This window comes from Haliotis rubra, unplaced genomic scaffold (genome assembly GCF_003918875.1).
Source record: "Haliotis rubra isolate DU_JTF1 unplaced genomic scaffold, ASM391887v1 Scf590, whole genome shotgun sequence".
Classification (NCBI taxonomy): domain Eukaryota; kingdom Metazoa; phylum Mollusca; class Gastropoda; order Lepetellida; family Haliotidae; genus Haliotis; species Haliotis rubra.
Genome location: NW_025767291.1, coordinates 380,733 through 406,385, shown reverse-complemented (window position 1 = coordinate 406,385; position 25,653 = coordinate 380,733). Strand labels below are relative to the sequence as shown.

General features: G+C 40.9%; 2 protein-coding genes across 2 annotated transcripts in view; both read left to right on the top strand.

Annotated features, from left to right (window-relative positions):
* LOC124255061 (fasciclin-2-like) overlaps positions 1-11,378 on the top strand; it is a 78,867-nt gene extending 67,489 nt beyond the window's left edge. The window contains exons 2-7 of the mRNA XM_046688897.1: positions 5,956-6,133; positions 6,564-6,700; positions 7,868-7,999; positions 9,404-9,541; positions 10,107-10,220; positions 11,242-11,378. Of these exons, the coding sequence (XP_046544853.1) occupies positions 5,956-6,133; positions 6,564-6,700; positions 7,868-7,999; positions 9,404-9,541; positions 10,107-10,141 (620 nt within the window). The 3' untranslated portion in view covers positions 10,142-10,220; positions 11,242-11,378. The remainder of the gene's footprint in view (positions 1-5,955; positions 6,134-6,563; positions 6,701-7,867; positions 8,000-9,403; positions 9,542-10,106; positions 10,221-11,241) is intronic.
* Positions 11,282-25,653, top strand: part of LOC124255060 (neural cell adhesion molecule 1-like) — a 50,309-nt gene continuing 35,937 nt past the window's right edge. Inside the window, exons 1-10 of the mRNA XM_046688896.1 lie at positions 11,282-11,419; positions 12,279-12,422; positions 12,810-12,978; positions 14,568-14,764; positions 15,853-15,958; positions 17,907-18,074; positions 18,884-19,024; positions 19,612-19,739; positions 21,300-21,504; positions 23,075-23,089. Of these exons, the coding sequence (XP_046544852.1) occupies positions 12,402-12,422; positions 12,810-12,978; positions 14,568-14,764; positions 15,853-15,958; positions 17,907-18,074; positions 18,884-19,024; positions 19,612-19,739; positions 21,300-21,504; positions 23,075-23,089 (1,150 nt within the window). The 5' untranslated portion in view covers positions 11,282-11,419; positions 12,279-12,401. The remainder of the gene's footprint in view (positions 11,420-12,278; positions 12,423-12,809; positions 12,979-14,567; positions 14,765-15,852; positions 15,959-17,906; positions 18,075-18,883; positions 19,025-19,611; positions 19,740-21,299; positions 21,505-23,074; positions 23,090-25,653) is intronic.

The window sequence follows — 25,653 nt, the reverse complement described above, 5'->3', positions numbered from 1 at the left end:
TGCATGTGCGTGTGAGTGCGTGAACATAACAGGTTGCTGTGTGAGACCTGCCCCTTCTGTCATTCCGAGCCGTGAATTTATGATATAAACTGGGATTTCAGGTTGATAATTTGAAGCATTAGTGTGGGACATCAATTTGGAATTTTCATTTTATTTCAACATATTAAAATCTTACTCAATCTATCATGGTGTGACCTTGCCAGCCAGGATATGTGTTGTAGATTGAGGATTCCAGTAAGTAGATTATGATCATCACAAACAAATGATTCACTCAGGTTAACAGACTTACGTAAATTTCAGAGGCTGGTCGCTACGTGCAAATGAATTCCTTTGTTAGCTGTACCAGGGTTCTGACTACTATGACTGTACGAGGAAATTGGAAAAAACCACTAAGCAGGTGCTCTGGCATCCAACTTAACCATATATACAGTATTGATTATTCATCGGCATCCAGAATAGTTACGGCTATCAACAGAATACATTATTAGGTGTACAGGTCGGGCAATGCCCCAGTGTTACAGTTGACTGAGTGCGTACAGCCAGGTTCGACATGGTCCAGGGAACATGGCGGAAACTCCGTCTTCTATTGTCTATCCACAAAGAAAAAACCAATAACGTACTTGGTACCGTTCATGGATATGTCTGCAGCCATTATTGCAGTATTGATCCAGCAAGACCACAGCAGACTCTGGGCTAGACTAATGCCTAGTCTCGGAATAAATATGATTTTGATAGAAACTAATTATTCTATTTAAGTTGAAAAGGAGCTGTAGAGAGATGGGAGATTCAGTAGAAATCTAGACCTGCTTCGTTTAGGGCTGCAAAATTGCAGAAAGGGCTAGGTGGAAGGGAATAAAACGTGGTTGAGGGACTGTAAGGCAGACCAACTGGTCCTAATGGTGGCGATGACGAGGATACCATCACTGACGTCATCTGTATTTGTTTGTATACATTTGTATTACAAACATATTTCTACCTCTGATGTAAGGAAAAGCGATTCAGGATTCCAAATAGTGCTTAATTTGGGTCACGGTGCCTCCTGCGGGTGAAATATATTCAATGTTGCCTGGTGGCACAACTAAAATTATAAAAATAATAATCACCATCATTCATTTTATGGTAAATACCATAAATTTGACTTATTCAAACTAAATTATTCAAGACCTATTTTTGCATCCCATGAAACTGTTCACTCAATCACAGTTTATCATGGGTAGGGCCATTTTAAATGTGTAGTTTGTGGGTTAGTTTATGGGTCCAGGCCCCAATTTCTCGAAACAAACTTAAGTCTGAGTTTTGACTCAAATTTGAGAAAACGCAGGAAAATGCATTTCCCAGAATAAACTGAAATGAATATTAAACTCAAACATAGTAGACGATTTGTTTTTGGTGGATATTACTTAAGTTGTTTGGGTTTTTTTTATTTTAAAAATGCAGTTGAGTTAAAAATTCAGCTGTTTCAAATTGTCAAACTCAGTTTAAAATTTGAGCAAAAACTTAAGCTTCTTTTGAGAAATCGGGCCCAGGATAAAGGAAGCTGAACTATTCTTGCTGTCTTGATAGTGTTCAGGAAATCCAGATCTCAAGTTTACAGGCTTACAATATGTTAACTGATTTATTAAACATTAAATTGCAATGACATAACTGTTGTGATGTTTAAAGTTTAATTGGATCATCAGAAGACAAACCTAAATAACCTGTCTGGCGCCAATGGCACCCTTTGAAAAAATTACAGTTCTATCATTAATTGAAGAGAAACGGCAGGCACTGAAAGCTGAAGAAACTCCGAACCCTTTCTTTGGTTATCTTTAATTCACCTAGTATACATTAATGAATAGATAGCAAGTATGATGGAGTGTTACATGTGGGTGGTGAGACATCAACGGGTGATGAGCAGTAGACAGGGAGATAGCATATTGATACGTTATCGCTGATATCACAACTCTACCATCCGTTATCTCTGATATTGAATATATTTTATGGATAGTAATTAGTTTCCAGTGGAAGGAAATATGTATGTTTGTACTGACTGTTTTAGTTGGTCAAGCAGGGTTTTACGGGACTCGTGATTCCTGCGTATTGGATGCAGAACTTTGATGAAGTACCCCCAATCTAAAATCCTGTGCATCCTTGTGGACGCAATATAATTTTTTTCTGTGAAAGAACTTTATAAGTTTGTATCGATATCCCATATTAAAATATAAGCATTCTGTTTACTATCATTATCCCAATGACATTGAAAGTAACACATATTATAACCTAATGATTATCAAATGGGAAGCATCCATGATCATTGATTTCATGATGATTGACTCCCAATTTTGGAAATGGACTCTCAGAATACATATGCCCTGAGTCCCCAGGACTCCCATTTTCGAAGAGCTATGTAAAACCCAGGGTCAAGGGACTCTGGAGGGGCCGGGGTTAAAGTGCAAGGTTTGCCAAAGAATAGGGTTTGATTCCTCACTTTGGTAACAGTCTATTGAGCTCATTCTTGAATTACAATAAATTAGACGAACAATGAAATACTGCTGTAAGTGATAAACTAACAATAAATTAGACGAACAATGAAATACTGCTGTAAGTGATAAACTAACAATAAATCAAACTGAAAGTAAACCTTAGAGTCATTAGTCACCTCGATGTTTCCACAAATGGATGCCCTTCATCATTCTTAAGTTGAATGGGGGCGGTGGGGTAGCCTAATGGTTAAAGCGTTCATCATTCGAATGGGGGCGGTGGGGTAGCCAAGACCCGGTCATGCCGAAGACCCGGGTTCGAATCCCCACATGGGCACAATGTGTGAAGCCCATTTCTGGTGTCCCCCCGTGATGTTGCTGGAATATTGCTAAAAACGGCGTAAAACCAAACTCAGGCAGTTAAGTTGAATGTATGAATTTAAAGATTGTGTAAGTCTCATAAACTGGCTATTATCAGAAGTTAGTTCATGAAGATTGGTAATAATGAGTTGTCAACATTTGTACATGTTTCATGTTCAGAAGTCAAGTGGCGGGGTATAAAACCCAATATTGTTTGGATGCTGGCCAGATCTGTCCTGGACCATGGCTAACATGTACACAGGAGAGGCAGCAGATGGCTTTGGTGGCTGTGCATTGTGTAATGAATAACGTCTCGCATATCCCAGCTGGGAGCTATTACCCGCACTGCCCAGGGGAGAAGGGCGGGGAATAACAACAATTACCCTGTAGTAGTAAATCATTGAAACCTTGGACTGATTTTCCCTTGTTGGGAGGATTAGCAAAATTGCCAAGCTTTAAGTCAAATTGGTTGAACTTTTGAATATTTGGAGCTATGATTTTGTGTAGGAATCTATTTTGATTTTCTTGGTATTTTGGTTGTTATGTTAAAGTGAATGTGTGATGTTTATTAAATAATGTTATCAGCTATAATTGTGAAAAGAAATTTGTCATGAAGGTGTTGGGATTAATTGTCTTTTCAGTCTGTTGATTAAAGACTGCTTGTCTTCACATTTACTGTTGAAAATGTGTTAAAATTTAAAGAACTGCAGCTGTAAAAAATAATACGTTTTAGAGGAGAGAAATGAGTTATGTTTTAAAATATTTCATGGACAACGTGTTACTACAGTACCCAGAGTGAAGTTGTTACACTCTCATAGAATCCCGAATGGATGGTATTGGATGTTCAAAGTATATCAGAATATTCAGGTATATTGAAATCTGTATCATGATATACTGTATGATTTCAAATTTTGAATTCGCAAGCAATCTGAAACATTATTGCAAGAATTACAGTTCATAAATAGAACCAAACAAGATGTTGGTGGGAATGACTTAACCATAAGTGTAGGAGTGCTCATGCACAGGATTGATTTTATTATTATTATAGGATATCCAGGCAACTAGTGCATGCTCACTGGTATTTTGCCCTCGATCATTGATGTCAATCTCAACGGCACATTATTATCAATCTCAACTCCCTGGGGAGTATACAATGCAGCCACTAACTTCTTATCTAACGAGGTACCCAAAGCTTGGAACACATAGTCACAGTACTTTGTGTTCAATTACAGGTGTTTGCACGTATTCATGTGGCCAACAGGGAAAGGGTTGTGACACCTGAAAGAGTCTGCACAGAAAGTTGATGGTGGTGGGGTAGCACTAGTGGTTCGCCCAATCGCTCTGATTTATGTGGGAATTAACTTCTTTATCTGTGCAAACTTGCATTTTGAATTACAGGCTTGTCATGCTGAAGACCCAGGTTCGATTTCCCCACATGGGTATAATATGTGAAGCCCATTTCTGGTGTCCCTTGCCGTGATATAGCAGCAATATTGCTTAAAGTGGTGTAAAACCATACTCACTCATACACTAAACACATAATAAAATTGATCATTTAAAATCGTCAATAAATCAAGCGTTATATTGTGATATGTATCATGGAAAGAATGGACCTCAGTAAACCAACCTACTGCTAATACTGTGTATCCTTACCATTATATACTGGACAAATATATTTAGGTAAATTTTGAAATTTCGAATAATTATCTATTTATTCATTGATACACTGATAAAATATCAATCATAAAAATACCAATATCCCTAACTTATTTTGTCCAGTATATATTGTAAGGATTGCTAATTGCTGTGCAGTCTTAACGGCAGTGGTCATAAGGAATCGATTAGCTATCCACATCAAGAAGCTATTCTGGCCACCTTGTTGACCTGTGCTGACACCTACAGGATATTCCTGACCGCCAGGGAATTCAAGTATTTTTCTGGTGTCTAGTATTAAGCAGTTCTAGGCCGAGCAGCATGGCATCAAAAGTCACTCCCCAAACATCCATTAGTGTTGCTATATGAAGCAGCCTCTCACAGCAGCTGTGAGATCATGAAAAACCATTAGGTAATTAGTTGGAGTGTCTTGTGACGGCTGGAAGGGCTCGTAGTCTACACTGTCATTCTTTTTAATGAATATTGGCCAGGATAATCAAGTTAAGTACATAGTGTCCAAACGTATGATTGTGGATCAAAGCTTCAAGGCCAATCTAATACTGCAGTTGTCAATCACGAGCTTGTTGGGTCCGTATTCCTGGGTTATTCCTGCACTGTGAATGGCTCTACTGTCAGGGGGTTTGGGAAGTACATTACTGGGTTGACATGATCAAAGTGTTTTTATCTCTTTTGTAGGGGGTTTGTGTCTTGGATGGATTATTGCTCATGTGTCTAGACCTGCTTAGTGGTCGATGCCAAGTCTGTAGAAGAGCTGTAACTTGGACGTGGGATTTTGTCCTATTCATGCTAGTCATGTAGATATGCTTATAAGTAACAGTTTGTCGTGGAACTTGTGTTTCACTAATAACAGAAACAATGGAAATGAAGAGATTGCAAGGTTGTAATATTGGAATTTAAGAAAAAAGAACTGAAAATTTTGCACAAAATATTTTTTTCAAATAGTTACAGGGCATGTTATAAATGTCATATAGCTGACCTGGTTACAGGGCATGCTATAAACATCCTATAGATGACCTGGTTACAGGGCACATTATACATGTCATATGGCTGACCTGATTACAGGGGATGCTATAAATGTCATATAGTTGACCTGGTTACAGGGCATGTTTTAAACGTCATATAGCTGACCTGGTTACAGGGCATGCTATAGATGTCATATAGTTGACCTGGTTACAGGGCATGTTATAAACATCATATAGCTGACCTGGTTACAGGGCATGCTATAGATGTCATATAGCTGACCTGATTACAGGGCATGTTATAAACATCATATAGCTGACCTGATTACAGGGCATGTTATAAACATATAGCTGACCTGATTACAGGGAATGTTATAAACGTCATATAGCTGACCTGCTTACAGGGCATGTCATAAATGTCATATAGTTGACTGCTGTGACTATTTCTCTCCTTTATTCTACTGTGTTTCATCCTTGTATATATCTTTCCTTGTTTGTTGCAGATGCCCAGGAAATTAAGCTTAACCCAGATGTTCCGAGTATAAGACGAGAAACAAACACGAAAGGATTAGTATTATACTGTCAGGCAGACGGGTTAGCAGATGACCAAAATGCAAACTTGGAATGGTTGGACAAAGCAGACAACGTCATTGGACCATACAACAGTGCGGAAATGTCCAGGTAGGGAGGCTGGGCATCAACCCTCTCACTCACCTCTCATTTTCACGTTTGTCTCCAGGGCTCCATTTAGTGCTTTGTTACTTGCACTGGTGCAACCCAATATTACTAAGTGCAACCTAGTTATTTGTCTAACTTGCACCAGGTGCAAGTCAATTTTTGAGCGGGTAAACTTCTGAATAAAACATCTGCATAATTCAACAGCATATTTCTGATATTACATAGTGCAATAAAAACAGTGCACTGAAGCAGACCATATTGATAGCATGGCCTACCAGTTGACATGACTGTGATATCCCCAGTTAGCTTATATCTCCAGGCAGTATGTCGGATATCCCTCCTCACAACATGAACTGAAATAAGATGAAGTAAAAATATACTGAAAAGTGTTGTCACCCCTTCTTGTTGCAGTTGTCACCCCTTCTTGTTGCAGGATCTACTCAATGTCGATTGGTAACAGTAACCGCCTGCAGTTTGACACGCTGAAGAACGGAGATGAGGGAACGTATACGTGCCGAGGCACAATCGGAGGCAACACCTTGACCAAGGATATACAGCTCAATCTCTACGGTAAACATGTAACAGTAGGGCAGCAAGGATTCACCCAGACCTCGATTCGATTCAATTTTCGATACTGGACCCTGAAGTAGATCATTTTTATTCTATTCTACATGCAAGTAAAAACATCAGATTTCATTTAGCCTCCGTGTCTGCTTTTTTAGCGTGAAATCCATCGTCAGCTTGGTGATGTCTACTAACAATAATTCTTATTGGATAATTAGCACGGTGTCAGCCAATCACGTTTCTCCTTATTTCAGCACTCTGAACTGCTCGAGTTTGAGTCAAAATTATGTTTTGGCTGGGTGGAAATAATCTAAATAGGTGTTCAAATATCGAATCGAAATAGTGAAAGTGGTTATCAAAAACGAAACTGAGGTCTCAGATTTGATTTTCTGATAATCTGATGGAAATTTTGTGAGAAGCTGTTCATGTTAGATGTGTGGGTTATCTGGACCTGTGAAGATCTGGGTTAGAATGAGCCTTCAGCAACCAATGCTTGTCGTAAGAGGCGACTAAAGGAATCGGGTTGTCAGGCTCTTTGACATGTTATCGTATACCAAGTGCGTAGAACGATGATTATGATGTTGATCACTCAGGGCTCCAGATAAGAGACGTATCGGTGTATGTATGGATAGCAAATATGCCCGATACAGTAGGAAATAATTTAGAAAACGTAGCAGATACGCACCACAGTAATGGTGTACCATCTTAAAATCATTTACAGACGTATTTATCTGAAAAAGTATTGTCTTATTATTTATTGACTTGGGTGCCATTGTACAAAACTGTTTAGCTAAGATCGCTTTTGTACAACGGCAATGTTTACACAAGAGTAGCAATGTTGTGGTGCATATATAAAACGAAATACAAGATCACTGATACGCCATTAAATTCCATTCGGTACTCTAAATGTACTCTTAGTTTATCCAGTACTCCTATATTGAAAACATAAGGAGTACATACTCCTGATGTTAAAAAAGTATCTGGAGCCCTGATCATTGTATTGTCTTGTCCAGACTTGATGATTTACAGACTGCTGCCATATAGCTGATTGCTGAGTGCAGCGTAAAACAAAACACCAAGTATTAAATTAACAACTCGACTATCTTAGCCTTAAAGAGCAAAAATCTGGTATGTATCCTCTTGTTTATATTACTTTATCACTGCTGTTTACAGATGGAATCAAGGTGTCCTCCAACCACACTCAGCAGCCAAACATCCACACGGATGCTGTGATCAAGTGCGACGCAACGGCAAACCCTGCACCCACGGTACAGTGGCTCTTTGGCAACAGGAGCGCCGTCAGAGGTCAGAACGCTTCACACGTCACTATCGTTTTAAATAATGTGCTTCCGGTTACACCTCTTTAAAATTTAGAATAGTTTGGAGTTTTGTTTTGATTTTTCTTTTTACATTTTTGGGGAAGTAAAGTACAAACTAATAACGCATTTCTCAATGTGTAATTGTGTATACGATCAAGTTTGCGGCCTTCATGTCGGAATGACTGATGTCTGTCAGTGCTGTGAAAATAAAATGGTATCTGAACGCTTATTTCATTCTTACTGCTTAAAATAAATGGGGTTGGCATCAGAATTCAAGGGTCGGTTGGGTAATCGTAACCACAACATCTTTATTTAATGGCCATATTGTAACTCTGTGGCTTTCTGTCAGTGGTACTGTAGATTCGTTGGCTGGTCCAGTACTGCAGCCAGACTGTGTATTTGCGGGATTCCGCTAATTCTACTTACCTTGGTGCTTTATTAATGAATGTATGCACCAACAGTGGTGCAAATTTTAATTTATTACACGTTTTTAGATATCAGCTGCGCAATTAATTTCAAAATACAACTATTTTCATTGAATATTCGGAAATTAGAATCAAAGTATTGAACTTCCGGAAACGAGGCTCCCTAAGCCCTGCTCATTACTAGACGTCTATTTGCATATGAAACTGTAATATGAAGGAGCTTGTTTCACTGTATGGAGCTCAACTTGATGTATCGACTTTACCATAGAATCATTTTGGCTGTCAAATTGTCAAAGAGAAGGATTACATCTTTTTTGTCCTTAAAGTTTTGTCCTTATGAGAAGGATTACAGATTTTTTAACCCATGAAGGTCCGGGTTAGAATGTGCCTTCAGTAACCCATGCTTGTCGTAAGAGGCGACTAAAGGGATCGGGTGGTCAGGCTCGCTGACTTGGTTGACACTTGTCATCGGTTCCCAATTGCGCAGATCGATGCTCATGCTGTTGATCACTGGATTGTCTGGTCAAGACTCGATTATTTACAGACCGCCACCATATAGCTGGAATATTGCTGAGTGCAGCGTAAAACTAAAATCACTCACTCACTGACAGATTTTTTACGGCTATCTATCTGAAAAATCTGTCACTTTTGGTTATTGGCCCACATTAGGTAGAGGACAAGTGGAAATCCTGGCTGCATCACTGTTGGCCTTCAGTGTGTATAGGTTGTGGGGCGGTGGGTTAGTCTAGTGGTTAAAGCGTTGGCTCGTCACGCCGAAGACCCGGGTTCGAATCCCCACATGGGTACAATGAGTGAAGCCCATTTCTGGTGTCCCCCGTCGTGATGTTGCTGGAATATTGCTAAAAGCGGCGTAAAACCAAACTCAGTCAGTCTGTCAGTCAGTCAGTCAGTGTATAGGTTGTATACCATATAGACTGGAAGAACATGTCTGGTGATGTTTGTAGGTGACCGCTACAAGCAGCTGGACCATGGACTGGAGATCAAGAACATCACCAAGGCTGACAACGGAGTCTACATCTGCCTCATCACTGTGGAAGAAATGTTCGATTCGCTGCCGTTTGCCGTCACTGTCAAAGTGACAGGTAAGTTGAAGTTTTCATTCACAAAAGGGCGATGAGGGTAGCCTAGTGGTTCAAGCGTTCGCTCGTCACGTTTGATTCCCCACATGGGTACTGTGTGTGAAGCGTATTTCTGGTGACACCCGCCTTGATATTGGTGGAATATGCTAAATATTTATATTGCCCAAAGAGACGACTATCGGGATAGGGTGGTCTCACATGGTTGACACTAGGGCTGCAACGAATACACTATGTGGCGGATATGATACGTATCATGAATATTGGGTACTGAATACGAATAATTATTCATGAATACAATATTCTAGTTAAGTTATTTATGCACAATATGGACGCCCATGTTCACAGTGTTAATTTGTCACAGCAATAACCAGTGATCTCCTGACACTAAAAATTTGGTATGTAATAGTTAATCAACAGTACCATGTGCGGCCTTGGCAAACTCACATGACTTGCGCTACTGCATGGCTGAGTGCGATGTAACAGAACAAACCAACCAATCATATTTTCATGAAAACCAGCAAATGGATTCATATATTTGCCTTTTCTAAACCTTGATTCCACATTTCAGTCCCACCTTCCCTGAAGGGCCCCCCCAACTCGTAGTACACCCATTGTCGGCAAGAGGTTCGAGATGACGTGCGTGGCAGATGGCACTCCACCACCATCATTTACATTCAAGAAGGTGAGAACGCGTTTCGCCCTCTGGCACTTTGTTTAGGATAACTTGAAGTGGTCAGTGTTTGTGTTGGGATTCTGGTAAAAGATCCTCTGTACCTTATGCGTGGGCCTAGCTATCAATATATATCATAGAGATTGATCATCGATAAATGAATGATCGATTATCGATAAATATTAGAGAAGTAACTTTGAGCTAAAATGCCTAAAACCTGAAAGAAATCAACGCCATTTCAAATGAGTGATAAGTGGTGACGTATTTAGCCTTGGTTACCGACAAAACACGTCCTGAATAGGGCTGCGCAATATAACCGGTTCAGACGTGAAAATGAAAACGATACGTATTGCAATACGCTGATCGAAAATCGGTATTTTGACTTGCATTTGGAAAACTTCGTAAAACTCGGAAATGTTCGGATATGTCCTTGTTTCATTTGTGCCAAATATTATTCACATTTTTATTTTATCATGATTAAAAGTTGTTATTAAAGCTTAATCAAGCATAGTGATTTTGTTGTGTTTTTGCTCTATAAATCAAGAAATAACTCGATTATAAGTAGTTTTTGTATAAAATTACTTCATGAAATATATTGCAATACATATCGCAATACATGCTTTCGCATCGCAATATATCGCAATATGAAAATTGTCTTCAATACCCACCCCTAGTCCTGAACATACTTTGTGAGCAACCCATGAATTAATTCCGAACTTTGTGTATTTCCTGATTAAATTATATAATTATTTTATCACAATAGTTCATTTTTGATATTAACAATTACACAATTTTCATATCGATAATCATTGATAATAATTCCCATCGATGATGTTTCTGATTAATGATCATAGCCAGTCCATCCCGTGCAAGTAATTCTATGAGATCCCCTGCCGGGATATTGCTGGAATATTGCTAAAAGCGGCGTAAAACCATGCTTACTATCTATGAGACTTTCAGATCAGAAAAGTTTAGCAATGCTATCTGTGCCTATCTTGTGCATTGTGACACACTGTCTCCTCCTATGTTCCAGGATGATATTGTTCTGTCGGGAGAGAGATACAAGGTGAGCATCGTCAATGACGTGAATGGTGTCAACCAAGGCATCCTGGTCATCGACGAGCTCCAAGACAGTGACGAGGGCACGTACTCCTGTGTCGCCCATAACCAAGGGGGGGATGTGACCGAGTCTGTCTTCATCAATACCATTGGTGAGTTTACAAGCTAAGGGAAATAACTCTTTGATTTTGTTTTGTTGCGTGGGAACATGTTCCTTTCTGACAAAGGGAAATAACTCTTTGATTTTCTTTTACCATTTGGGTGAGGTGAGGTGAGGTGAAATTGGGTTTTACGTCATGCTTGAGAATATTTCGCTCATATGACGACGTGCATGCGTGTGTATCTGTATGTGCGGCTGCTTGTACTAGCCCAGACTTAAGCTGGTTTTATAGTGCTAGCCCACTGAGACACCATGCCGCAGTGAAGGATGAATACCCCACTCAGACACATTATACTGACTCCGAGCAGACCAGTCCTTGTTATACCCATTTATGCCGAGCGCCAGGCAGGGACCAACAAGTACCATATTTTAACGTCTTTTGGTATGACGCGGTCGGGGATCGAACCCGCGACCTTGCGCTCTCCGGGCGGACGCTCTAACCACTACACCACGGAGGCGGTCTTTACCTTTTGGGGGGGCGGTGGGGTAGCCTAATGGTTAAAGCGTTGGCTCGTCACGCTGAAGACCCGGGTTCGAATCCCCACATGGGCACAATGTGTGAAGCCCATTTCTGGTGTCCCCTGCCGTGATGTTGCTGGAATATTGCTAAAAGCGCATAAAACCAAACTCAGTCAGTCAGTTTTACCATTTGGGAACATGTTCCATTCAAACTAAGGGAAGTAACTCTTTGATCTGAACATGCTCTGTCCTGACTAAGGGATATATGCAAGCACACTAGTTTTTTCATTGGCCGTAACGTGTGTCTGTGCCTGTTGTTTGCTGATAAAATCAGCATTCCTTTCTCCTAAGATCAATGATGATATTACCAATGTGCCCCTCGCATCCTTCAGTGCCTCCTATCATTGAGCCGATCTGTAAACCAGTCCGAACCTGAGGGTAATGCAGTGGAGCTTGCGTGTGTTGCCAAGGGCGACCCTGCCCCGACAGTCACCTGGAGAATCAAGGGATCTGACATGACCATTTCAGACAGTCAAGTGAGTTGCCGTCCAGCTGTTCTTGCTAATGGAGAGTCCCTCAATATGCTCTGACATGTATTTCACAGCTACTTTTCCACAAGAGGATTGTATATTACCTCGCTTCCATTCATTGGATCAGTTGCCTACTGGTTAAAGCGTCTGATCATGATGCTGAAGGCCAATGTTCGATTTCCAGGAAATTCCTACATTGGTCCAATGTTTAAAGCCAATTTCTGGTATCATGATGTTGCTGGAATATTGCCAAAAAAGGTGCTTCCATTCAGTTGGTTTCAAACATTTGTCAGTTTAAATACTTAATCATATGGCGTGGCCCTTCCTCAATGAATGACAAATGCAAATTACTCAGTTACTTTGACTATTATAATGTGTGTTTGAATATTACAGGACGAAGGAATCAGCATCGAATCGTCTGTGGATAAACAGCCTCTGATCCAAGTGATGACTGTGAAGCTGAAGTTCGCCAAACTGGAACCCAAACATGCCAACAACTACACATGCTCAGCCTCCAATGAAGCAGGAACTCAGGAGGCGGATGGCCGAGTGCTTGTGGAGTGTGAGTAGCAGATCAAGCTGACATCTGTAGTATCTGGGCAGTGTGGGGTTGTGTCCCCTGCTTGGGTCTGTGTGGAAGTCAGTGTCATGGTTTAGCCTATCACTTTGTTGCTTACGCAATAAAAATCACATTTACTCAATGAATTACAAATCCGGGAGTATAAAATGCAGCAGAATGACTTAAAACCCAATAGGTCCATAATACCTTGCATCCTTTACACAATTAACTAAATTGGCTTGCATATGATAATTCGTTGTGGCAAACTTCGATTATCGATTTTAAAAAAAATCAGTCGATAACACTGAATACTATCTTCAAGAATAACAAACGATTGGTGTGCATGCAAGATTCGTAAATACCTCCAGGTAGGCTCGCAATCGCAGCCGTAATACAGGAAGTCAAGTCTATTTATAGCTTGCCAAGGGAGCAGTCGTTTCTTTGTGCAGGTAGTGGCTTGCAGTGTAACAACAGTTTTGGCGTGGATGCATATAATATTTAGACCCATGTTTTAATTACATGTTTAAATATGCAAGCATTGATGAAGGTTTCATAAATGTAGTATGTTATGAAAGCGTGGCTTTAACAACACCAAATACTCATGAGAAATATAACACGTGATCGAAACAAGTGGTTTGATTGGCTGACCAAACTGTCAACAAAATGCCTGCTCTCCCGCACGTGGTACGCTTTGAGAAGACATTTTGTATTTGCGAAAGGCTCAATTTTTTCGCCGAATTCACGGACAAGGTTGGAGATGGATAGCTTTATTGATATTTGTCACATCTACTCTTAGATCTATATCCGTTCTATTCTGATTTCTGCATCGAAGTCGACACTTAGATCTTGAGTTCAACGTTTCTCAGTTTTCACTCACAAATAGTTGACGGATGTGTTGTTTAGCTGTAAAAAGTGTGATCTTAATTCATATTTGTTGTCAAATACTCCATGATTTTAAAGATCCTTTCGGCAAAGTGTTTTTTAATCCATTTCTAAGAAGCATGGGTTACGATCTCATGTCATATGACAGATCTTTATTACCAGCGATCTTGTAGCAGTCGTCTCATCCAGCTGGTCTTGTGGTCATAAATCCATGCTTGTAGTCGATCATTTATCGATGATTGATCGACAGAAGACATCGATAATCGATCATGGTTTTAGAGGTCGATTCTCAACACTAACATCGATACTTTTTCTAAGAGGATGCAATTATCGATACATTCAAAACTGTATCGATGTTTAGATTTGAAATTATCGGTTTAAATAGGTTTATGTATCATGTACATTTTGCAATTGGATCATGTTTTTTGATGTTATGAGAGTTATAAGTGATTATTTTTATGCACAAAGATGGGAAATTAGAACTTTTTAATCTCTGAGAATCAAAGATGTTGATCTTTTCATGGACAATTATAAAATATGTAACATTAATGTTCAAAACTAAATTTACGCAATAATGCCGCAAACATATGTTTCGTGATACGTATCGAATCGTGACATGGGTATCGTAGTACGTATCGATTCGTGAAACTTACGTATCGTGACATCCCTAGACATAACCACAGCATGCTGAGTCCATGGTTTTGTTCCAGTCAAGCCCAACTTCGCAGACACCCCCTACACGTCAACCTACAGCTGGCTAAACCAGAAGACGGAGATCAAGTGTGTGGCAAACGCCGTACCTCTCGCTGTCATCAAGTGGAAGCATAATGGTGCCATTATCGCTGACGGACCCAACTTCCAGATCAGCTCCGAGAGAGGAATTCGACAGATGACCAGCATTCTGCAGGTTTGTTGGTTTTCAACGTGTTTAATGTAGGGGTGTTTGGGTTAGCCGAGAGGTGAAAGCTTTCGTCATGCAGTGATACCAACATCTGCAATTTTATCGTTGTCGCTACGAATTTTAGCATCAAAATACGTCAATAGGATTTCACTAGAAATTCTAAAATAAATTGAAGGAAGTTGAATAAAATTTGGATATATAGATAAGAACATATATTTTCGTTGATAAAATACATTTTACCAAAAAGAGATGACATGAAAAAATGATAATTTGGAAATCTGCTGTTGGAAGTATGTGAAGTTAAAGCTTCACTCTTTATTAGTGTCATATTATCTTTCTCAGAATCCGTCAAGATTTTAAGTATATAGTTGACTACTAATTTTATATTCAAACTATTAATTTTGATTCTTGAAGCTACTAATTGCAACACTTTGGGGTTGGCATTTCTTGTCATGCTGAAGACCGGGTTGGATCCCCACATGGTACAATGTGTGAAGCTCATTTGTTGTGTCCCCCGCTGGGATGTTGCTGGAATATTGCTTAAAGCGGCGTAAAACCCAACTCACTCATGAAAATAATGTGCTTGGGTGAAATATAAACGTTTCGCACAAAGACCCCAGACTGGGACTCACATGTTTTGTTTTATTCCTGTTTATTGTTGATGCCACACTCGGCAATATTCCAGCTGTATGGTGGAGGTTTGTAGTAACTGAGTCTGGACCAGACAATCCACTGATCAACGTCATCAGATTCGATCTATGCAATTGGAATATGATGCAGTTTGTTGTCTTTAACAATGTCTCTAACAACAAACATTGGTTGCTGTAGCACGATTTCCACGCGGATCTTCACGTGTGACTCGCATGGTGATCATTGCTACTTTCAAAAACAAATTTACCTCATCAGACAGGTCGGAGCAAAGAGTTCTGTGGAACCGATTTATTCTGTCTGCAGACTGTTCTGTGTAATTTTATGAACATATACAACTGCAACAGCAAACTCATTACTCCGAAGGTTTTATCTCATTCTTTTTAATGATGAATTACGATTGTTTTCACCAGCAGTAAGTCCGACATAACTGGTTTATTTTGCAGGTTTCCGTGAACGTTGAGAATGAGAACACTATCTTTGGGAAGTTCACCTGCATAGCTGAGAACTTCCATGGCGAGTCTGAGAACGAGATAACCTTGCTTCAAGCAGGTAAGTATTATTATAGGATATTTAGATAGTGCTCATATCCACGCAACTAGTGCATGCTCAAGGTGCTGGTATTATTTTCCCTTGATCATTAGATGTCAGTCTCAACGGCACATCGTATTATCAATCTCAACTCCCTGGGGAATAACCAACACTAGCAGCCACTAGGAGTTATTGTGGCTTTCTCATCCTAACGAGGTACCCATTCACAGCTGGGTGGACTGGGACACATAGTCACAGTACTTTGTCCAAGTTTACTGCATGTTGCTGTACCCGCAACTAGGTGTTTGCACGTATTCATGTGGCCACCATCTGGTCATATACCAACGGATTCGTGGGTTGTTTTTAAGTGCACAGGGTTGTGTACTGTACACTAGGGTTGTTACAACACTGAAAGAGTCTGCACACAAAGTTGACTCCAGGGATTTTACACCCGGTCACAGGTGGGCTCGATCCTGACACCTCAACCTCGCTGGATCACTAGCCTGGTGCCTTAGCCAGCTCACCCACCGCGCAGTGATAGCAGATCTCCATGGCTCCATGTTATAATGATAAATAATGTACGAGCATGCTCTAAGTGCACACAACATATGGACATTATTATCCCGGCTAACCCAAGCTGCCTGTGAAGCGTTAGGTTGATAGTCATACAGCTTATCCCACCTGGTACCCATTCACTGCTGCTTTAACAAATTCAGGTGAGACCACATGTGCTTTGTTGTGGCGCAGGAATGAAGTTAAGTTGTGTAATTCAAACACTCATCCAAGAACGCTCCGTGACCAATGTTGCTCAATTAGAATTCTATGCGCAAGACGACACTCCACTATAGTGTATAGCATGCTGGAGCTCGGGGATTTTACGAATTCTCGACATGCAACTCAAAGTGTCAATCAGTGGGTAATCTGGTCTGTTTTTGATCATTTTCAAACCCAGGGATTTATCTAGGATTCCAAACTAAGAGCTCCATTTGCACGGAAAAAAATGGGGAAAACAATTGTTTGTTATTAGGAATTTCTGAATTTTAGATGGGTGCTGGAACATTTCAGTAACAAGTAATCTTAGACGCCAGGAGATGAGGCGGAGGAGCCTAATGGCTAAGGCGTTTGCTCGTCACACTGAAGACCCGGGTTGAATCCCCACATGGTTGCAGTGTGTGAAGCTAACTTCTGGTGTCCCCCGCCATGATATAGCTGGAATATTGCTAAAAGCAGCACAATACCATACTCACTCACTCATTGAAGCCAGGGGCCTGTTTCACAAAGGGATTGTAGCGCTAAGGTGATCGTAACTCCCATATGTTAACATAGACTTATGACAGTCGTAGCGCTACGATCGCTTTGTGAATCAGGGCCCGATCGCTGTGAATCAGGGCCCGTTCTTTAACATAGACTTACGATCAGAGCTCAAAGTTTATCGAAGTTCTCAATGACACAGTCGTAACTCCCATACTTTAACATAGACTTTACGACATGAATCAGCTTTCCTCAAAGCGTCGTAACTCCCATACTTTAACATAGACTTACGACTTTAGAATCAGGGCCCGTTAACATCGAGGACTCCCATACTTTAACATAGACTTACAAATCGCTTTGTGAATCAGGGCTCAAAGCGATCAGAGTTTCACGACAGTCGTAACTCCCATACTTTAACATAGACTTACGACTGTCGTAGCGCTACGATCGCTTTGTGAATCAGGTCCCAGGATGCTGTTCCACACTGATCATAGTTACAATGCAACAACTGTCGGAAGATTATGTTAAAGTTTGGCAGATACAATCAGTGTTTTGATGACTATGTGGAACGAGGCCCCGGTGAAACGCAGGTAAAAAATGTGTCCTATTCTTGGAGCATACTGTTTAAACTATTTCTGGAGAAAAACCTTGTTTCTCTTGATACTCCTCCTCAAATAAATGTATTGCTTCTGTATCTGATGTTCACTTTTAATTTCAGTTGTGCCATCTGCCCCAAGTATTTCCATCGATGGAGTGTCTCCCACAACCATCGACCTGCTGATAACCCCTCATCAAGAGACTGGCGGCCAACCCATTATTGACTACAAGGTTGTGTACTACGCAGAGGGTGATGAACAAAACAAGGTCACACGAATGGCTCCTGTCAGTAAGTGGACTTGTTAATTAATCACATTTAAGACCAAAATCCTTCTCCACTCTTGTCTTTTTGGCAATGTTCTTCTCTCATGCGACACCCGTGAAGATCCGGGTTAGAATTGGTCTTCAGTAATCAATGCTTGTCGTAAGAGGCGACTAACGGGTTCAGGTGGTCAGACCCGTTGACTTGGTTGACACATGTCATCGGTTCCCAGTTGCGTAGGTTGATGCTCATTCGTTGATCACTGGATTGTCTGGTCCAGACTCGATTATTTACAGACTGCTGCCATATAGCTGGAATATTGCTAAGTGTGAATATGTCCCCTAGCATGTGTGATATTCCCTGCTAGAATGTGTGATATTCCCTGCTAGCATATGTGATATTCCCTGCCAGAATGTGTGATATTCCCTGCTAGCATATGTGATATTCCCTGCCAGAATGTGTGATATTCCCTGCTAGAATATGTGATATTCCCTGCTAGAATGTGTGTTGTTCAATGTTAAACAGTGGCGGTGGGGTAGCCTAATGGTTAAACCATTCACTCAGCACGTTAAGATGCGGGTTCGATTCGTTACATGGGTGCTATGTGTGAAGCCCATTTCTGGTGTCTTCCGCCGTGATATTGCTGGAATAATGCTAAAAGCACCGTAACACCATACTCACCCACTCAATGTTAAACAACAAAGAAACGTCTCGTGCAATTCTTTCTCCCCTTCTACCCCCTCAGTGCTCCTGTACTGACAGTTCATCTGAGTTCTCTCTGTCATGTTCGCTGATTTCAGTATTAACTTTTAATAATTTGACTTTGTGTTTCTCAGGCGCAAATGCCCAGGAATTGCGAACACGGTTCCTCATCGATAATCTGAGTGCCGAGGTACGATACTACATCAGCGTGGAGGCTCGCAACAACGTCGGCTATGGAGCCAAGGCTGAAATCTCGGACACAACACCAGCTGTCCGTAAGTTGACACCTGACAAAAGGAGCTTGACAAAACTTATACTTTAGTATATATCAGGGATGTTACGACTCACGCGCACATTCAGTGAGTCATGCCATATACCCCAACATGAATTCAGTTCGTGATCACTGGAATCAAACAGTGTAGTTTTCAAGAAGGAGTTTTGGAATCACATTATTGTTTCTTATCTGGGGGAGATGGGGGTAGCCATGTGGTTAAAGCATTTGCTTGTCGTGCTGATGACCTGAGTTCAAATCCCCATATGGGTATAATGTGCGAAACCCAATTCTGGTGTCCACAGGGATGAGAGTTTTACGCGGATCCGCGGAATTCCGGGAATTTCATAAGGCCAATCGTCTAAATCCGATAGATGCTAAACCCCCGGCTAGTTTTCAGAGTTTTTCTCAAAACTTCATTCTCATCCCTGTGTCCACCGCCGTGATATTGCTGGAATATTGGCGATAAAACATACTCACTCCCTCACTTTTACCAATTTACCCAGTCTCAATTCCTCTAGAAAAATGAGAAGACTGAGGTTTGAAACAAGACTTAGCATCACTTGAAATGACATTGTTGTTTGTCTTCAGGGCAACCAAACCATCCAAAAGTTACCTCCCCTAGGTCTAGTGATAATCCTAACAGCTACAAGTTGGTTTGGGAGAAACCGGAGACTGGCGGCAAACCTCTGACTGGCTATAAGGTCAAGTATTACCAGGTACGTATCGTCCCCATGGCTGTCATCCATGACGTGATTGAAACAGATGAAAGTTCCACCTTGTGGACGTTTTGCTCACAGTGCAGGGTTGTTCGGAGCTGTCCGGCGTGCGATTTCGCTGTTTTCAACCTGCACTGTTGCATGTTAACACTGTCTGGATCAGGTGATCTTCAGTAACAGGCTGCACCTGGTGCAGGTAACACTGTCTGGATCAGGTGATCTTCAGTAACAGGCTGCACCAGGTGCAGGCAACACAAAATCCTCCTGCATCTTAAAGCAGCCATGTATTGTTTTGACTGGGAAGTAAGTGACTGGAAGTAATACGTTTCTCTCTGCATGACTTGTTTGACGTGTCATCATATCCCAATTGCGATGCTTACATTGTAGATCACTGGAATATCTGGTCCAGACTTGATTGTTTACAGACCGCTGCCATATAGCTGGAACATTGCTGTGTGTGATGTTAATCAGTCAGTCCATCCATCAAATGAGAAATTTATGCATGTCCTAGTGTCCCAATTCCATCGATTGTCATGTACCTAGAATTTTGCTACGTGCACATTGAGAAGCATACAAACCTTAAAACAAAGCACTAGGGGTGAAACGGTGCTCTTATGGTCTTACCAGGGTAAGGTGCGGTACAAATCCTTTGGTTCAGTCTGTTTTGGTTCAGTGTGTGAGTTATGATCATAATGCAGAAAATTGACAAGAAGTGCTAAACCTTACAGAAATGCATAGATTTTGACAAAATGTTCCATTTCTAGACATTTTAGAAAATATTTAAAAAGGTTACTAAAATGATGGTACAGAAACCGAAACTACAAAATGTTTTGATTGTATTGCGCCATACCAAACCCAGGGCAAAATACAGCTGTATAGCGCCATACCAAACCCAGGGCAAAATACAGCTGTATACCGCCATACCAAACCCAGGGCAAAATACAGTTGTATACCGCCATACCAAACCCAGGGCAAAATACAGCTGTATACCGCCATACCTAACCCAGGGCAAAATACAGCTGTATACCCCAGGGCCATACCAAACCCAGGGCAAAATACAGCTGTATATACCCGCCATACCAAACCCAGGGCAAAATACAGTTGTATACCGCAAAATACAGTTGTATACCGCCATACCAAACCCAGGGCAAAATACAGTTGTATACCGCCATACCAAACCCAGGGCAAAATACAGTTGTATACCGCCATACCAAACCCAGGGCAAAATACAGTTGTATACCGCCATACCAAACCCAGGGCAAAATACAGTTGTATACCGCCATATACTGCCATACCAAACCCAGGGCAAAATACAGTGGTATACCGCCATACCAAACCCAGGGCAAAATACAGTTGTATACCGCCATACCAAACCCAGGGCAAAATACAGTTGTATACTGCCATACCAGACCCAGGGCAAAATACAGTTGTATACCGCTATACCAAACCCAGGGCAAAATACAGTTGTATACCGTCTCACCCCTACAAAGAAGCTTTTAACATTAGGCTTATCGCATTCAATGTCATATTTCTGTTTCATGGAATTGCGTGTGTGTGCAGGTGGAACTGAAAGCTGATGACCCGGAGAAGGTGGAAAAGGTTGTTGGCGAGATGATCACCAAGACGATTGGCAAGGGTGATACGACCGAGATTAGTCTAACTGAACTCATGCCCAACTCGGCCTACGAACTACAGATCACTGCCATCAACGCTATCGGAGAGTCCATGGCCACAAATAAAATATTCACAACACCACCTGGCGGACGTAAGTGATTCTTTATGCTCGGGTGTCTACACCGATATGGAAACTGGCAGGACTTGTTGGACATATTGTCAGCTGTTACCTTGAAACAATTTATGAAATGCTGTAATGGGTCTGGCTCTTTGATGTAAGGTTGGTGCTGAAGCATGTCTGCACTGCTGCAATCTCGTTCTTGTATCCCCTTGGGATTGTCAGACAAGCTTAGTGGTTACCATGCTGTCTCTGGGGATTCTGTGAGAGACAAGGTCCTTGGTTGACCATGCTGTCTAGATATTCTGTGAGAGACAAGGTCCTTGGTTGACCATGCTGTCTAGATATTCTGTGACAGACAAGGTCCTTGGTTGGCCATGCTGTCTAGATATTCTGTGACAGACATGGTCCTTGGTTGACCATGCTGTCTGTGGGGATTCTGTGACAGACAAGGTCCTTGGTTGACCATGCTGTCTGTGGGGATTCTGTGACAGACAAGGTCCTTGGTTGACCATGTTGTCTCTGGGGATTCTGTGACAGACAAGGTCCTTGGTTACCAAACTGTCTCCTTGTGGGAATTGTAAGGCAGGTCCTATATTCAAACCCTGCAGAGATGTATGCCTGAATATGTCCTCAATTCGCCATACTACCTCCATGTTTAGGTTCCGAGGTCAAATAAATTCTTTGTTCCCAAAGGCAATTGAAGGTCATTGGGATGGACGAATAATCTGTTGCCCTTGGCGATGACCTCTGGCTTAACCTGTCCCGATTCAGTTCTTGACCCGCTATAAGACAGTATTCATCCCCCATTCCCTTTAAAGATATGACTCAGGTGGAATATAAACATGGCTTATTGAACTTCATTTTGTCTTTAGAGAACATAAGAACCAAAGAGAAAATCTGCTGAAATTTCAAATGCAGTGTTTTCCTGTCCAGCAAACATGCCAGTTTCCATAGAAACCCTGTTCTCTGTTGCATTTGTTTCTATCATGACAAGACTCAATTATGAAATTTTGAAACAAGTAAGTATGTGATTTGGAGATGTAATGTCAAAATTCTTTCAACAATGATTTTAACTGAGGTTTTATTCTGGTTTTATTGGTGGAAACATCTGCGAACTACGGTATGTTGCAGACACATTAATACCTTGAGAGAGGTGTTGTTCACTCACAAATTCGGCTCATGTGCCATGTTATTCCAGAACAAGGAGAAGGCAATTCTGTCATGGACAGATTGTCTACACACTTTTGAGTATAATTGTTTTAACAAAATCATGAAAATGTTCAAAATTCTAACATTGTTAATCATTTGTATGATCAGGTGTTTGGCTCATTCACAATTCCAATTAGTTATTGCTAACAAGCAATGTAAACTTCAAGGGTCAACACAAGTTTTTTAAAAGAAAAAAAAGTCTAAATGTTTACAAATGGTATAGCATGAGCCATGTGTTTGTTGTGGATTCAAAAGAAAATAAATTGGAAATTTTCTAAATGAATTAAAAAATCTACTCCAACCCATTACGTACTTAATATCCATTGTAGCGAAAGACCACACATTCCTTAACATTGTTTATTGCAGTGAATGTGTATTGTTTATTTTTCAGTTCCTAATACAGGCAGTAAGCTATATCTTGTATTGTTCACTATCATTCATCCCCATGTCGATATAACCTGTGTAGTGCTCTACAGGCAGATTCCAAGCGTTCAGGGCCGACTCTGTTAGTACGTTGCACGTGGTAGATTCCACAGTCGATCTGTGTCCGTGGCACCTTGTTTATAACCACATGTGTTCTAACAAATGAGGGCGTTGTTAGCCAAGAGGGTAAAGCATTTGCTTGTCATGCTGCAGACTGGGTTTGAGTCTACATGCTTCAGTGTGTGAAGCCCATTTTTGGTGTTTCTACTGCCGTGATATTGCTGGAATATTGCTGGAATATTGCTAAAAGCGGCGTAAAACTGAACTCACTTACTCTGACAAACGGTCCCTGGTGGGTGAAATAGGTCCTCGGCTCTAGATGAGAAACTTATTGAGTGAGCGAGTGAGTTAAAATCTTACGTTGCTAAACTCAAGGTGAGAAAGTTATGGTGTGTGACCTTGGCTGATGGTGTGCCTTCGTACCTCTATCAATGGATCTTCACTCATCACCCAGGGAGCTGTCAGACCCACTCCTTGAATGTCACGGCTGGAATATTGCCGGAAATATATAACAACATTCACTCACTTCAGTCTCCTGGCCGAGGATCGTTTGGGTGTGTTTGGTCCCACGACTGTGATAATCTCAAGCTTTAATTCGAACAATGAAAGCTTGTTCTGATTCGGAAAAACGATTACGAAGTTTGGTTTTCCCAGACTGCAAGTCAGATTGAGTGGATTAAGTCAGAGGAATATTCCTTGCATGTAAGGGCATTTTTCATATGAATCTTGGGAGTGACGGTGAATAATTTGTGGATGTTAATCTTGATTTATTGTCTTTGTTTCTCTGTTATGAAGAAAGTTGTTGTGATCTCTAGTTACAGATGTCTATGCCTGAGTCTGTTCGGTTGGAATGACCTGTGTGTAGTACGGGAGACGTAGCCTCTCTTAGAACTAACATAGCAGCCTAGTCATATGGCATTTGTTGTAAGGTAGTACACTGCATAATTGTGTCCAATGGAGGAATGGGTTGGTCTAACATCAGGGTTTTGTAATGTGGTCGCTGTGTTTGTGGCCAGGTTCAGTTGGATGGTAGATCGATGCTCATGATGTTGATCACTGGATTGTGTGGTCCAGACTTTTATTATTTACAGACTGCTGCCATATAGCTGGAATACTGCTGAGTGTGGCGTTAAACAACAACCAAACAACCAATCAGTTTGCCTGTGGTCACATGACAAGGGCACGCGGAAAGACAATGTCATTGTGCGCATAATCATTGAATATACAAAAATCTATAACTACCAACATTCGATGATCACGTCACAAGGGCACATGAAAGGACAATTTTATTTTAATTAAGAACATTCGATGATTACTTGACATGGGCACGCGGAAAGACAGTATCTGTTTACTTAATGAACAAAATCACTTGAATCTGTCGATTTATCTTCCAGAATATACCAGATTGGGTGATTTCTTCGACTTGAATCAGGATGTGGTTGATAAATTTACAAACTGTATTGTGCATCAGTTTTACTTGCTCCAAATAAATATACAGAAAGGCGTTTATATTCCTGGTTTGGAACAGTAGTCAGCAGCAGTAGACATCATTATGGAATTTTGATGGAGAATGGCTGTGCAGACCGGTTACGATGTGTTATGGAGAATGGAGGCCATTTTGTTTTGTATTTGTTATAATCGTGAGAAATTTCACAGGCTGGAATTCAATCCTTGGGTGAAGATGTAAGAACAATATAGTTTACTGACTCAAGCTTAAGAAGTTTGCAAAGCCCCTTTTATGTGGCACGTGAACCTATTGTCCGATACTGGGATCGTACATACTGTAGTGCATAGTCCCTGCTGGTGGGAAGAAAGAGTTAAGTTTGACCCAAAAGCGAAGCTTGTTCTCATTTTTGAATATGAAATGAATTATTTCATTATTTCATTTTTACAAGAATAATTTGGGCAAGAGTTAACTCAAGTTTGAGCAAGTGTATTTTGTTTTAGCGACCGCTCCGATGCTGCAGATATTACAGGGTATCGATCTTCGTCGTGTTCTCATTTTCGATATGAGATGAATCATTTTATTCTAGTTCCTATATACAGGAATATTTGGGGCAAGAATTACCATAAGTTTAAGCAAGTGTATTTTGTTTTAGCGACCACCCCAATGCTGCAGATATTACAGGGTATCGATCTTAGTCGACAGAGAGTGGGTAAGAACAGGCTGTGTTGTCGACCTGACGTTCCTACTAACACATCCTGTTCCTTCTGTTCAAGTTGTTACACTTTCCTTTTCATTGAAAAACTAATTGACAGTTTGGCCCTGGAATTTGACCCACGGGTGTATTTTTTGTTGTTTGATGTTATTTCAGCTTGTTTCTTGAAAATGTTGTTTTGAGATGAACGTTTCTGTCTCTTCTCTATGATGTTGGGTTTAGACAGTGTCACAAGGTGTGTCACCTGTGATGTGACGACATGTTGGTGTCCTGATTGGCCATAGATTTCCGGGCACCAACCACGAGGACAAACTGACGAGTCTCGGGA